At 42.0% G+C, this 16,317-nt stretch overlaps 1 protein-coding gene across 1 annotated transcript in view; it reads left to right on the top strand.

Moving 5' to 3' along the window:
* The window catches only part of XRCC5 (X-ray repair cross complementing 5), a 126,783-nt gene that overhangs the window by 65,160 nt on the left and 45,306 nt on the right, over positions 1 to 16,317 (top strand). The window contains exon 14 of the mRNA XM_077449650.1: positions 13,861 to 14,057. Coding sequence (XP_077305776.1) covers positions 13,861 to 14,057 — 197 coding nt within the window. The remainder of the gene's footprint in view (positions 1 to 13,860; positions 14,058 to 16,317) is intronic.

Below are 16,317 nucleotides of genomic sequence, written 5' to 3'. Positions count from 1 at the left end.
AATCACTAGGAACAGAAGAAGCTCTACTCCCCTGACAGAATGGGGATCTGTTTGTTTACATTGACAGATACCCACTCTGCCTCTCTGTGGAGCGATTGCGGGTGGCTGGCAGACCTTGAGTGTGCCGAACCCGCTGATTGGCTCCCCCGCTAGAAAAATGAGCACGCATGCTCACAGATTGCCGTGTACGTGCCCGACGTACAATGATGATGATTTGCGCAGGAGAGCCAACCTGCCGCAGTGCAACTGAGGTGGCTGGTCGTTAAGTAGTGAATCTGTAGCAATGCTTGTGCAGTATAGGACACTGATCTCACCCTTTTCATTTTTTTTTCTGGCCTTAAGTACTTCTTGTTCACAAAACGAAGGCAAGAAAATTTCTTCATCAGTTTAGGCCAATATGTATCCTACATATTTTTTTGGTAAAAAATAAAATCGCAATAAGCGTATATTGATTGGTTTGCTCAAAAGTTATATAGTCTACACAATAGGGGATAGATTTATGGCATTTTTATTCGTTTTTTTTTTTTTTTTTTTAAATAGTAATTAATGGCAGTGATCAGTGATTTTTAGCGGGGCTGCGACATTGGGACAAGTGACATTTATACAGCGATCAGTGCTATAAAAATGCACTGATTACTGTATAAATGACACTGGCAGGGAAGGGGTTAACACTAGTGGTGATCAAGGAGTTCAATGTGTTCCCTGGGAGGTGTTTTTAACTGTGGGGGGGAAGGGGGGGGTGCTGACTGGAGGAGGAGAGAGATCGCTGTTCCTGATCACTAGGAACAGACTATCTCCCTCTCCTCCCCTGTCAGAACAGGGATCTGTCTGTTTACATTGACAGATCCCTGTTCTGGCTCTCTGTGGATCTTGTACCTACAGGCAAGCCTATGATGAGGCTTACCTGTAGGTACTGTGTGAGCATCTTCTAAATTTTTAGAAACAGTTTAGGAGATATTCAGAGTGCATGCAGGCGATGACATCACCGGCGGATACGCTGTGTGGGTTCTGTGTACAGTACAGAACCTGAGCCAGATAAGGCGCCTCCACGCACATGCGCAGGAGTGACATCATCGCACCCCCAGCCACTCATGTAACCTGGAGTACGCAAACCCAGAAGGAAGACCAGGGAAGATATCTGCCTTCTCAGTGATGAAATTGCGGCGTGGGAGGGCTTCGTTCTAAGGTACCGTAAGTGCATCATAATGTGCTAATATGCAATGCATACTAGCACATGACATTGCTTTGTAAGGATTTTTTTTTTTCATCACCTGCAGCGTACTACTGCTTTACGCATTCCACTTTCTTCGTTTTCAGCAGGTGACTTCATTCTCAGCATCCTTTGTCATGCTGGTATCTGCAGAGCACCTTTGCATGATGCCCCCCCCCCCCCCCCCCCCGCCTCTAGGCTCTGCGATAGATGATTGCGATACTTCTGCTTCTTCCATGCAACTAACCTGTTCTGTGCATGTGCAGGATTTGTTGCTGGCGTCGGTGTGTGTGTGTGTGTGTGTGTGGTTGGGGGGGCGGGGCGGGGGGGTGCAGTGCAGGGGATGCACTGATATTATTTTACATGTATAGCAGCAAATTATGACTTCTGCTTCTAAGACAAAAGAAGACGGCGCTCCTCCTCTAATGGACTGCGCAGGAAGAGTTCAAGCTTTAGCTTATTCAGATTTGCATTATCTCGCTCCTAATATTGTTCTTTTTTTTGTTTTGTTTTTTAAATACCTTGTTGACACACTTTGGTGATCACACGTTTTGTGCGAAAAGGGTTGCATGTAAATTTTATGTTAATTTATTATATCCATTTCACCCCTTGATCTCACTTTTCTATATCCGTCGTCTTTACAGTAGCTGTGAGTACTGAAAGCGGAGGTTTCTATTAATTGTGTGATCTTTGGTCTCACTCCTCCTCATCGCTCTCGTCCCTACACCGAGAAATTATTTCTCATATTAGACCCTGAAGACCTTTTTAATAAACAGTGTATTGTCAGGGTTATACTGAATATCAGCGCTAATTCTTCTGTTTGTCACAAACAAAGGTGTCGTTTCTGTACAAGAAGCTCAGTTATAACTGCTTGTTACAAAGAAACCACTTCCAACCTGTATTTAACGTCCGCCATTGTTATAGTTTTATATATATATATATATATATATATATATGTATGTATGTATGTGTGTGATTAGTTCATCTTCATAACCACTTCCTGCCCCGGCCAATTTTCAGATTTCAGCGCTGTTGCACTTTGAATGACAATTTCGCAGCCATGCAACACTACCATTTAAACTAAAAATACCTTGCAAAAGTATTCACCCCCCTTGGCATTTTTCGTGTTTTGTTGCCTCACAACCTGTAATTAACCACTTCAGCCCTGGACCATTTTGCTGGTCAAAGACCAGACCACTTTTTGCGATTTGGCACTGCGTCGCTTTAACTGACAATTGCGTGGTCATGCGACGTGGCTCCCAATCAAAATTGACGTCCTTTTTTTTCCCCACAAACAGAGCTTTCTTTTGGGGGTATTTGATCACCTCTGCCGTTTTTATTTTTTGCGCTATAAAAATAGAGCGCCAATTTTGAAAAAAACACATTTTTTTTTTACCTTTTGTTATAATAAATATCCTCCAAAAATATATAAAAAACATTTTTTTTCTATCAGTTTAGGCCGATACGTATTCTTCTACATATTTTTGGTAACAAAAATTCGCAATAAGCGATTATTGATTGGTTTGCGCAAAAGTTATAGCATTTACAAAATAGGGAATAGTTTTATGGCATTTTTATTAATCTTTTTTTTTTTTTACTAGTAATGGCGGCGATCAGCGATTTTTATTGTGACTGCGACATTATGGCGGACACATCGGACATTTTTGACACATTTATGGGACCATTGTCATTTATACAGCAATCACTGCTATACAAATGCAGTGATTCCTGTGTAAATGGCACTGGCAGTGAAGGGGTTAACCAGTGGGTGGCAGTGAAGGGGTTAAGTGTTCCTAACTGTGGGGGGGTTGGGCTTTCATTTAGTGAACACTGATCTCTGCTCCAATCACATGGAGCAGAGATCAGCGTCACTTGTTACTAGGCAGAACGGGAGATGCTGTTTACAACGTCATCTCTCTCCGTTCAGCCGCCCCATGAGACGATCTCGGGTATGCCTGCGGCGATCGTGTCCGTGGGACCCGCGACTGGACTCACGGGGGTCTTGACCAGCACGTGAGCGCGCCGCCGGCATTAAAGATTGGACGTACCTGTAAGCCAATATGCCTGACCGTGCCATTCTGCCGGCGTACATCGGCGTGCGCTGGTCGGGAACCGGTTAACATGGATTGTTTGAGGATTTGCATCATTTAATTTACAGAACATGCCCACAACTTTGAAGATGTTTTTTTTTTTTTGTGAAGCAAACAACAAATAGGACAAAATAACAGAAAAAGTCAATGTGCATAACTATTCACCCCCCTAAAGTCAATACTTTGTATAGCCGCCTTTTTTGGCTATCACAGCTCCAAGTCGCTTTGGATAAGTCTCTATGAGCTTTTCACATCTTACCACTGGGATTTGTGTCCATTCCTCCTGCTTGCAAAACTGCTCCAGCTCCTTCAGGTTGGATGGTTTGCGCTTGTGAACCGCAATCTTTTAAGTCTGACCACAGATTTTCTATTGGATTGAGGTCTGGGCTTTGACTAGGCCATTCCAACACATTTACATGTTTCCCCTTAAACCACTCAAGTGTTGCCTTAGCAGTGTGTTTGGGGTCATTGTCCTGCTGGAAGGTGAACCTCCGTCCTAGCCTCAAATCACACACAGATTGGTGCAGGTTTTGCTCAAGAATATCCCTGTATTTAGCACTATGTTCGACTCGAACATCGGGTGTTCGCCGAATAGCAAACAATTTGGGGTGTTTGCGGCAAAATCGAAAGCCGCCAAACACCCTTTAAAAGTCTATGGGAGAAATCAAATGTGCTCATTTTAAAGGCTTATATGCATGGTATTGAAAAAGTGTTTGGGGACCTGGCCCATGCCCCAGGGGACATGTATCAATGCAAAAAGAAAAGTATTAAAAACTGCAGTTTTTTCAGGAGCAGTGATTTTAATAATGCTTAAAGTGAAACAATAATAGTAAAATAATACTTTATAATTTGTACCTGGGGGGGTGTCTATAGTATGCCTGTAAAGTGGCCTTTCCTGTGTTTACAACAGTCCGAGAGCAAAATGACATTTCTAAAGGAAAAAAAGTAATTTAAAACTACTCACGGCTATAATGAATTGTTGGTCCGACAATACACATAAGTCATTGGAAAAAAACGGCATGGGATTCCCCCACAGGGGAACCCCAAACAAAAACAAAAAATTATTGGGGCCCCCTAAAATTTCATACAGGCCCTTCAGGTCTGGTATGGATATTAAGGGGAACCCCCCCCCCCCCCCCCAAAATCCATACCAGACCCTTATCCGAGCACGCAACCTGGCAGGCTGCAGGAAAAGAGGGGGGGACGAGAGGGCACCCCCCCCTCCTGAACCGTACCAGGCCACATGCCCTCAACATGGGGAGGGTGTTTTGGGGTACCCCCCCAAAACACCTTGTCCCCATGTTGATGAAGACAAGGGCCTCATCCCCACAACCCTTGCCCGGTGGTGGTGGGGGTCTGCAGGCAGGGTCTTATCGGAATCTGGAAGCCCCCTTTAACAAGGGGACCCCCAGATCCCAGCCTCCCCCGTGTGAAATTGTAACGAGTACAAATGTTCCCCTACCATTTCACAAAAAAGTGTGAAAATGGTAAAAAAAAAAAAAAAAGCACAAGGCATGGCTTAGGACAATTCCTTTATTAAAAAATAAAGTAAACGTGGCCCACGAAGTCCATTCATCTTCTTCTCATGCTCTGATGGACCGAAAAAAGAAAAAAAAATCCGCACGCTGCCACTGATCTGCCTCCATGGGAGGCACCCGCCGTATTGACCGCTTCTCAGGTGACAGCTCTTTTATAACTGAGGGCGGGGCCACACAATGATGTCGCCAGGTGACCCCACCCTCCTCTGAAGCAGTGGGCCATCTGGTTATGTAACCGAGTGACCCCGCCCCCTCATAAAGGAACGAAAGCCTAAAAAAAAAAGGAAAAGGAATGCAGCCATCACATCCAAGAATTGGTAAGCTGCAATATAATGTTTGCATTTGGGTTTAATATCGCTTCAGATTTATTGGTTAACCACTTTACGACCGCCCTATTGTAGCTTTACTGCTTCAGGGCGGACGCTGTGGTCATGGGTGTGCTTGCGCTCTGCCAGTGGCTCGCTCCTGCTGTGATTATGAACAGCATGAGCCGATCAGAGGGTACCGTGGACTCAATGTCTGCCAACACCCGCCGACCATACGGTACATAGGCAAAACGGCAGTCTGCCTATGTAAACAAGCCAGAGTGCCCTTCTGTCAGTAAGGAAGGCATGGATCCTGTGTTCCTGCAAAGCAAGGCCACAAATATATGCCTTCCACTATGTAAAAGCACCTCCCCCAATACACATAAACACTGGCTAGGCACACAGTTAACTCTTTGATCTCCCTAGATGTTAACACCTTCCCTGCCAGTGTCATTAGTAAAAATATGCACCAGTGCAGGTTTTTAGTACTGATCGCTGTATTAGTGTCACTGGTCCCCCAAAAGTGTCAGATGTCCGATTTGTCCTCTGCAATATCACAGTTCCACTATAAGTCGCTGATCACCGCTATTACTAGTAAAAAGAAAAAAAAATTACATAAATATATCCCATAGTTAAGTTTGTAACTTTTGCGTAAACCAATTAATATACACTTATTGGGATTTTGTTTTACCAAAAACATGTAGCAGAATACACATTGGCCCAAATTGATGTAGAAATTAGTTTTTTTTTATTTTTATTGGATGTGTTTTATAGCAAAAAAGTAAAAAACATTGTTGTTTTTTTTTCCAAAATTGTCTGCATTTTTTTTTTGTTTATTGCACATGAAATAAAAAATGCAGAAGTGATCAAATATCAAAAGAAAGTGCAGTTTGTGGGGGAAAAAAAGGACATACATTTTATTTGGGTACAGCATTGCACGACCGCTCAATTGTCGGTTAAAGTAACGCAGTGCCGTATCGCAAAAAATGCCCCGATCATGAAGGGGGGGGGGGTAAAACCTTCCGGAGCTGAAGTGGTTAACCACTTACCGCCCACCATATAGCAGAATGATGGCGGCAAAGTGATTTCAATATCCTGACTGGGCGTCATATGACGTCCTCAGGATATTAAGGCTGCATATTAAGTATTAAGTGCTGATCGATTATCAGCGCAGCCCCCGCCCCCAAAGATGCCCACACTGGACCACCAGGGATGCCCAGCAACCAGGTATGCCACCCTAGACCACCAGGGATGCCAGTCAGTGCCCACAATGGATGCCAATCAGTGCCCACAATGGGCATCACTGGCATGTATTATTGTTTGGCACTGATTGGCATCCATCAGTACAGTACTTTACACTACAATGCCGCCTATCTGTGCCGCCTATCTGTGCCCATCTGTGCCGACTATCCCTGCCCATCTGTGCCGCCTATCCGTGCCCATCTGTGCCGCCTATCCGTGCCCATCTGTGCCGCCTATCCGTGCCCATCCGTGCCGCCTATCCGTGCCCATCTGTGCCGCCTATCCATGCCCATCCGTGCCGCCTATCCATGCCCATCCGTGCCGCCTATCCATGCCCATCCGTGCCGCCCATCCATGCCCATCCGTGCCGCCTATCCATGCCCATCCGTGCCGCCTATCCATGCCCATCCGTGCCGCCTATCCATGCCCATCCGTGCCGCCTATCCATGCCCATCCGTGCCGCCTATCCATGCCCATCCGTGCCGCCTATCCATGCCCATCCGTGCCGCCTATCCATGCCCATCCGTGCCGCCTATCCATGCCCATCCGTGCCGCCTATCCATGCCCATCCGTGCCGCCTATCCATGCCCATCCGTGCCGCCTATCCATGCCCATCCGTGCCGCCTATCCATGCCCATCCGTGCCACCTATCCATGCCCATCCGTGCCGCCTATCAGTGCCCATCCGTGCCACCTATCAGTGCCCATCCGTGTTGCATATCAGTGCCACTTCATTGGTTCTACATCATCAGTACCTCCTTATCAGTGCCCGTCAGTGAAGGAGAAAACTTACTTATTTACTAAGTTTTGTAACTGAAACAAAAAATTTTTTTTTTTTTCAAAATTTTCAGTCATATTTTTATTTGTTTAGCAGAAAATCAAAATCCCAGAAGCGATCAAATTGCACCAAAAGAAATCTCTATTTGTGGGAACAAAATGATAAAAATTCTGTTTGGGTACAGTGTTGTATGATCGCGCAATTGTCATTCCAAGTGCGACAGAGCTGAAAGCTGAAAATTGGCCTGGGCAGGAAGGTGTATAAGTCCCCCCCCCCCCCAGGTATTGAAGTGGTTAAATAAAGAGCCCCTTCAAATTACTAGCTGAAGGTGTGTACCTGTTTGAATGTACTGTTTCCTGTGAGCCCCATCTGGATTCTGTCTCTTGTATAAATCACATCCAGATACTGATGCCAGCATTGTCTGTGCCGATCAATCGGCACTCCATCCCTTATTTGTTCTTCCCATGTCTCTGATCACAAAGAGGATGATGCCAACCTGTTTCCTTTTTTTTTTTTTGTATTCTTCTCCTCTCTTGTATTGTGTGGAGTTTAATCCATAGATAAAAGCTACAGCACACAGCGGCCTCCGTGACCTCGGTTCAGAGCCCTGGAATATGGCACGATCGATCACTGCTCTCCCTGCTGTTATCAGCGGATCAATCAGAGGCTCGGCAGCGAGACAATAGACACTTCTCTCTCTCCGCTGTCAGCTCTCCGATTTCTAGTGCAATAATGAAATGTTCCATCTGATTCTAGAGCAGCGCGTGATGCTGACCTGTGCAGTGGAGTTGTGCATCAAGTCCTGTCCTGTAGTACTGTGTATATATTTAGCGGCAAGGCGGCTCTCCTGTGCAGGATCACTTACCTGTACACGATCTTGCTCCTCCAGGTCTGCGGCGACCCGCTCCTGCTGTGATTGGACACAGCCGCAGCCAATCAGCGGGGTCCGGCAGATCGTTCAGAACAGAAGCAGAATGGCGGTCTGCCTATGTAAACAAGGAAGAGTGCCATTCTGTCTGTAGGGGAAGGTAGAGATCCTGTGTTTCTGCAAAGCAGGAACACAGATCTTTGCCTTCTCATAGTACAAGCACCTCCCCCCACACAGTGACTAAGCACTCCCTAGACCAGTGATGGGGAACCTCGGCACCCCAGATGTTTTGGAACTACATTTCCCATGATGCTCAGGCACTCTGCAGTGTGGATGAGCATCATGGGAAATGTAGTTCCAAAACACCTGGGGTGCCGAGGTTCGCCATCACTGCCCTAGACACACAATTAAACCCTTTGATCACCGCTGATGTTAAAGAGGAACTGCAGTCGACTCATATAATTTGTAATAAAAACATCTTTTGCCATTCTGAAGCTTCCCTCCAACCACTTTGCATATTATTTAATATATACTGTGGTTCTGTACTTGCCAAATATGCTGCAGAAATCTCCCTCCACTGAGTCTGGCTGCAGCCATTTTTACTGTGGGCAGCTGAAGCTGTTTGCCTGTTCACTTCTTGGATTTACACAGAGGCACACCTCCCAGCTCCGCAGCTCTCATTGGCCCTCTTATGACTCATCCCCCTCCCTTCCTGGCAAACTCTCAGGAGAGTGAGAGATAGAGAGAGCTGTGCATGATGTCATAAGCCTAGGCTAATGACTAGACAAGAAACAGGAAGTGGGCTGTATAAGGATTTTACTATCCAAAGTTAAAACAACAACAAGGGCAGAAGATTTAATAGATGGAAAGCTGAAAAAAAATGACTGAAGTTCCGCTTTAACCCCTTTCCTAACGCTACTGTCATTAGTACAGTGATGAACAGGAAGACACCCCCCCCCCCCCAGGTGGACTTTTTAGGCACACTTACCGTAGTTAAGTGTAGAAATATTTTAGAATAGTTTAGTAGAACATTGTTTTATTATTTATTAAACATATTGGATAAAATACATATGAAAATAGAATGTATTGTCAATTCATAACAATATTATCACCATATCCTAAAATGACAAAAATGATCCTCTTGCACTCAACGCGTTTCGGAGTACAGATATCGCCTTCTTCAGGGGTGTATGTTGAAGAGGAAAATGTATATCTACTTATGGGTGACGTGGTGAATTAACATTCCATTATATTAAATTTAAAAACAAGAAAGAGAAGAATATCAAAAAGGGGACTGTGCTTGCTGAGTTCCTGCTTCAATATCACAACCATCACAAGGAATATTAGAACCGCATGGTATGTTTTTTTTTTTTCCAGAGAGCCGATTCTCCGCCCTTACTAGACCCCACAGAGGGGGAGATGGCCGAAGGAGCTCGCTGGGGGTCAAAAATAGATCCTAAATACTGTAGGTGATAAGCAGCCAAGACAGGAGAAAAGGGCTCTATTGTAAAGGGGCTGATCTCAACTTTAAACAGGATCTCCAAATGAGCAGCAGCACGACCCGACATCCAGCAGCCACATTTGTCTGAAGAAGGAGATATCTGTATTCTGAAACGCGTTGAGTGCAAGAGGATCATTTTTGTCATTTTAGGATATGGTGATAATGTGATTTGACAATACATTCTATTTTCATATGTATTTTATCCAATATGTTTAATAATTAAAAAAACAATTTTCTGCTAAACTACTCTAAAATATTTCTACTATTAACTAAGTGTGCCTAAAAAGTCCGCCTTTGAGGGTTTCTTCCTGCTTTAACTTTAATATTGGATGTGGCACTATAAACGCATAGAATTACTGCTCTATTCCTTTTTTTCTTTAGTACAGAGACAGTGCATTTTTTTTTATTTTTTATTTATTTTTTAGCACTGATCACTGTATTAGTTTCACTGGTTCCCAAAAAAGTGTCAGTTAGTGTCCGATTTGTCTGCTGAGTCACTGATCGCCGCCATTACTAGTAAAATAAATACACAGGTCCATGCAGCTCGCCAGGCTGCCTGCACACCCCTGCATGGAAGTCAGCCCTTGGCACGGGTGTTTGGGTCAGCATTAGAGGTCGACCGATATATCGGCCGATATTTGCCGTTTTTTAAATAATCGGCATCGGCCGATTTGAGCTGATAAAAAGCCGGTTTAGAACTACAGCAGGACTTTTCTATTACAGAAGTCATTTCAGTCAGTGTAAATTGCCTGAGTCGTCATAGCAACCCTTTCCTCCTCTCTGGGCAGACTGCCAAGAAAAGAACTAAATGATACAATGTTTACACTTCTGAATGAATGAAATCATCTCAGTGTGTAGAAGTTCTCAGTTTAACCATTTAAAGACTAAATCTTTTCTGACACTTGTTGCTTACAAGTAAAAATCTTGTATTTTCTGCCAGAAAATCACTTAGACCCCCCAAAAATGATATATATTTTTTTAGCAGAGATCCTAGGGAATAAAATAGCGGTTGTTGCAATATTTTATGTCACACGGCATTTGCACAGAGGTCTTTCAAATGCATTTTTTTAGGAAAAAAATACACCATTTAAAAAATAAAAATAAAATAAAAACAGTAAAGTTAGCCCATTTTTTTTTTCGTCCAAAAGTTTTGACTACCTGTTTTTATTTAATATATAGTTTTTTTTTTTTTTTTTTTTTATCTAAATCATACATACAAGTAAACTGATTGGGGGTTTTGTTTTGTTTAATAAATGTTTAAATGTAAGAAATTTTCTGTATCACTTATGAAGGCTGCTTTCACACTGGAGCGGACAGGCGTTGATGGTAAAACGCAAGTTTTAGCGGCTCTTTACCATCATTTTAGCGGTGCTATTTGGCTAGTGGGGCACATATAACCCAGCTAGCGGCCAAGGAAGAGGTTAAATGCGCCCATGAAGCACCGCTGCCAAATCGCATTGCATGCGCTTCGGCAGTGGTGCCCATTCATATCAATGGGCAGGAGTGGTGGAGGAGCGGTATACACCACTCCAAACGTGCTGCTTGCAGGACTTTTTTTTTAAGATCCTGCCAGCGCATCGCCTCAGTGTGAAAGCACTCTGTCTTTCACACAGACTGCAGGGGAGCCATTTTACAGGCGCTATTTTTAGCCCAAAAGCGCCTGAAAAACGCCCCAGTGGGAAAGGTGTGTTAGATCAAGGGGGATTAAAAAATAAAATAAAAAAGGAAAAAAATAAATAAATAAAATAAAACCGGCCTAACATATCGGCCCAAAAAAATCGGCATCATATATCGGCTATTGGCCGCCATGATTTCTAAATATCGGCATCGGCCAGAGAAAAACCCATATCGGTCGACCTCTAGTCAGCATGGCCAGGGGAATAAGGCCTAAACACCATGATGTCCACCAGAGTCAAATCTCCTCTTAGTCTAACCACTTGTCCGCCGGATGATTTACCCCCCTTCATGACAAGGCTATTTTATGCGATACAGCACTGTTTTACTATAACTGACAATTGGTTGTGCAACGTTGTATGAAAAGAAAATTTATGGTAATTTCTTTCCCACAAATAAAGCTTTCTTTTGATGTTATTTGATCACCCATGCATTTATTTTTTTATTTTTTTTGCGCTATTAAAAAAATAAATAAAAAATAAAAATATATTAAAAATATATATATTTTCTTTTATAAAATTTAAAAAAAAATCAAGTTTCTTCATACATTTAGGCCAAAATGTATTTTGCTATATGTTTTTGGTAAATAAAATCCAAATAAGCATATATTGATTGGTTTACGCAAACGTTATAGCTTCTACAAACTATGGTATATATTTAGGGATTTTTTTTTTTTATTGTAGTAATGGTAGCGATCAACTACTGCGATATTGCCGCAGACAATCAGACACTAACTGACACTTTAGACATTTTTTCTGAACCACTGATACAAATACAGTAATCCGTGCTAAAAATATGCACTGTCAGGGAAGGGGTTAAGAGAAGGGTTCCGGGCTGCTTTGTGTAAAACCAACTGCAACAGAGCAGGTAAGTATGACGGGTTTGTTATTTTTAACAAAAAAAAAATAGACTTTATTATCACTTTAACACCAGGGGCGATCAAAGGGTTAACTGTGTGCCTAGCCAGTGTTATTGTGTACAGTGTGCTGCTTTTACTAAGGAAGAGATGGATTTTTTTCTCTGCTTTGAAGGAACACAGGATCCATTCCTCCCCCACCCCCGTCAGAACATTACTCTGCCTTGTTTACATAGGCAGAGCTATGTTCTCAGCCTCTCCACGGGGATAGGCGGGTGCCGGCGGACATAGAGTGCCCGGCACTCGCAGATTGCCTTCTGCTTTGAACAATCACAGCAGAAGCAGCCCTCTGGCGACACAAGCGTACCCCCTGCAGGCGCAAGTTCATGATCACATGTGTATATATATATATATATATATATATATATATATATATATATATATATATATATATATATATGTGTGTGTGTGACGGCTGCCGACCTGTAGCAGTGAAACTGCTATAGGGTGGTTGGCAAGTGGTTAACAGGATTTGTTAGCCGGCGATGGATATTGGAATACCTTCCATTACGTAAGTTGGTAAATTTAAAGGATGAAGTGAAGCCAACCAAACAAAATGATACCACATCCCAAGTATTTAATTTGAAAAAAGGAAGCAAGGGGGGAGGTGACTAACCTCAGCGGGACTTTTAAGGGTATCAGACATTACATATATTGACGAAGATCAAATAGCAATCACTCAAAGGGAGTTTTTTTTCTAAAAGATTTTTTCATAGAAATTTATTATACAAAAAAATAACAAATTTTGCTAAAACAGCACTATGAATACAGATATACATCCATACAATACATAGAGATCTGGAAGAATCATTTGTGAACTCAGTCAATGTAGTATGATGCTCGACATGTTTCACTCATAGACGAGTTTCTTCAGGAGCTTTGAACATCATTGACAAGTATAATACTGCATGGATAAACACATAAAGGAAATAATGAAATAGTGCATGTGCCATTATTCATAATAAGCTTTGGAGAAAGAAAAAGCAAACAATTAAATATGATTGCTACAAAAAGCATTATTATATACAGAGTTATATATATAAATATTGGGGAGCAAAACATTTAAGTAGTTCAACATTTTGAACGACCTAAATGCTTTGCTCCCCAATATTTATATATATATAACTCTGTATATAATAATGCTTTTTGTAGCAATCATATTTAATTGTTTGCTTTTTCTTTCTCCAAAGCTTATTATGAATAATGGCACATGCACTATTTCATTATTTCCTTTATGTGTTTATCCATGCAGTATTATACTTGTCAATGATGTTCAAAGCTCCTGAAGAAACTCGTCCATGAGTGAAACATGTCGAGCATCATACTACATTGACTGAGTTCACAAATGATTCTTCCAGATCTCTATGGATGTATATCTGTATTCATAGTGCTGTTTTAGCAAAAAAAAATTATTTTTTTGTATAATAAATTTCTATGAAAAAATCTTTTATAAAAAAAACTCCCTTTTGAGTGATTGCGATTTGATCTTCGTCAATATATGTAATGTCTGATACCGTTAAAAGTCCTGCTGAGGTTAGTCACCTCCCCCCTTGCTTCCTTTCTACGTAAGTTGGTAGCTGCACCTCGGTAAATCAGCAATGACTGACAGCTTGTAGAAGGAAAAGTTTGTCACATGCAGGATGAGGGTCTAAGTCCATTGAGGACCGCTATCGTCCTTTACCTTCACTGATTTAAACATTGTACTTGAGACCTTACTAAATATTCTCCATTTCTTGCAGTGCCTACAGCATAAGGCCTTCCACCCTGATGATCCCCTTCCACCTATTGACCAGCATCTGTTGGACATGCTGGAGACTCCGGCAGAAGTTAAAGCCAATTGTAAAGATGCATTAGCCAAAGTGAAGGCCAGCTTCCCTCTGCAAGAGGCCGGGAAGAAGAAGGAGCAGAAGACAGCCCAGGACATCTTTGAAAACAAGTAGGTGCCGCCTTCATTACTTTTTACTTTGTCTCCGACTGGGTTTATGGAAGTGAGTTTTTAAGCACAGCAAGGGTGTATGGCTTCCTGGGGCTGCGGGCTGTTACCTTGAAGAGAACTAATCACAATTGCTTTAAAGCAAAAATTTAGATATTCAGTCCTAAATATTCAGATTTAATCTAGCCATGACAGGGTCTTTTTAACCACTTAAAGGTTTGCCCTATAGCAGTTTTACTGTTATCGGGCAGCACCTGTACGCCGGATCATGTATGTATACAGGATCCGACACTTACGGGCATGTGCGCCGCTGGCGGCTCGCTTCCCCTATGACTACGCGGGTATATAGTACCCACTGTCCTCCAGCACCCGCCGATCGTTGGGCAGAGACACAGAACTGTGATCTGCCTATGTAAACAAGGCAGATCCTCGTTCTGCCAGGAGGGAAGGGATGGAACTTGTGTCCCCGCAAAGCAGAAAATAAATTCTATCTCTTCCCCTAGTAAAAGCACCTCCTACAGTATAGTAAAACACAGCTTAGGCACAGTTACCCTTTGATCACCCCTGATGTTAACCCTTTCCCAGACAGTGTCATTAGTACAGTGACAGGGCATATGTTTTAGCACTGATCACTGTGTCACTGGTTCCCAAAAAGTCAGAATTTTCACGTAATATCACAGTCCCGCAGTAACTCACTTGTAAACAAATAAAAATATCCCATCATTTGTAGATGCTATAAATTTTGTGCATACCAATCAATATATGCTTATTGGGATTTTTTTTTACCAACAGCGCAACTTTATTTTAGTTTTGGATGGCATGGAGAGGGATTATAACACCTGTATTATACATGGTGATCATATCCCCCTTATGCATTTATACACGGAGATCATATCCCCCTTATGCATTTATACATGGAGATCATATCCCCCTTATGTATGTATACATTTTGATCATATCCCCCCTTATGTATTTATACATGGATATCATATCCCCCTTATGTATTTATAAATGGTGATCATATCCCCCTTATGTATTTATACATGGTGATCATATCCCCCCCTTATGTATTTATACATGGATATCATATCCCCCTTATGTATTTATACATGGTGATCATATCCCCTTATGTATTTATACATGGTGATCATATCCCCTTATGTATTTATACATGGTGATCATATCCCCCCCTTATGTATTTATACATGGATATCATATCCCCCTTATGTATTTATACATGGTGATCATATCCCCTTATGTATTTATACATGGAGATCATATCCCCCTTATGTATTTATACATGGTGATCATATCCCCCTTATGTATTTATACACGGAGATCATACCACCCCCCCCCCCCCCCCCATCTCCTCTTCTCAAAACTCAGTAAACTTGTTGCTTAACTGCATGTTTAAATATACACGTTTGGAAAAACATGAGCATGGGTGCATTTTAAGCAGTTGTATCTTCAGTATAGTGCATATGTGCTTGGCTAAATCCTGCAGGTCTAGTATGGGACCAACTGCAGTTAAGCAGGTGCTTGCTTCCAAACTAGCTGAAACGCTCGGTTGCTGAAGATACACGTTTTTACATATTCGCATAAATATACATGGTTATACATGTTTGCATAACGATACATGATCATGGTTGCACAAGGATGCATGGTTATTCATGTTTGCATAAATATACATGGTTGCATAAAGATGCATGTTTGGACATATTTGTATAAATAGACATGGTTATTCATGATCGCATAAAGATATGTGATTGCATAAAGATGCATGTTTATACATGTTTGTTTGGATATACATGGTTATACATGGTCACATAAAGATATATGGTTGCATAAAGATGCATGTTTAGACATGTTTGTATAGATATACATGGTTTTACATGGTCACATAAAGATACTTGATCGCATAAAGATGCATGTTTATACATGTTTGCTGAAATATACTTGGTTATACATGATCGCATAAAGATGCATGCTTATACATGTCTTCATAGATACGTGTTGCGTAATGTTGCATAAACACGTTTCATAAACGCATGCTTGCTTATTGCAAAAATGCGTGTTTCCATGGGCACATGTTGCATGAATGCGTGTGTACAGCGCACACTTTCATATTTTGCCTAAATGCATAGTTGCATAAGCACATGCTACCATGGATTCATATTGCTTAAACACATGCTGCCATGTTTTCATTTATACTACATGCATATGTTTATTTACATTAAGCTGTATACATATGTACTTGTTTTCT

This window comes from Lithobates pipiens, unplaced genomic scaffold (genome assembly GCF_037356315.1).
Source record: "Lithobates pipiens isolate NorthernLeopardFrog02 unplaced genomic scaffold, aLitPip1_a1.2 Scaffold_22, whole genome shotgun sequence".
Lineage (NCBI taxonomy): Eukaryota > Metazoa > Chordata > Amphibia > Anura > Ranidae > Lithobates > Lithobates pipiens.
The sequence above is the reverse complement of the archived record's forward strand: the minus strand, read 5'-3'. Positions and strand labels throughout refer to the sequence as shown.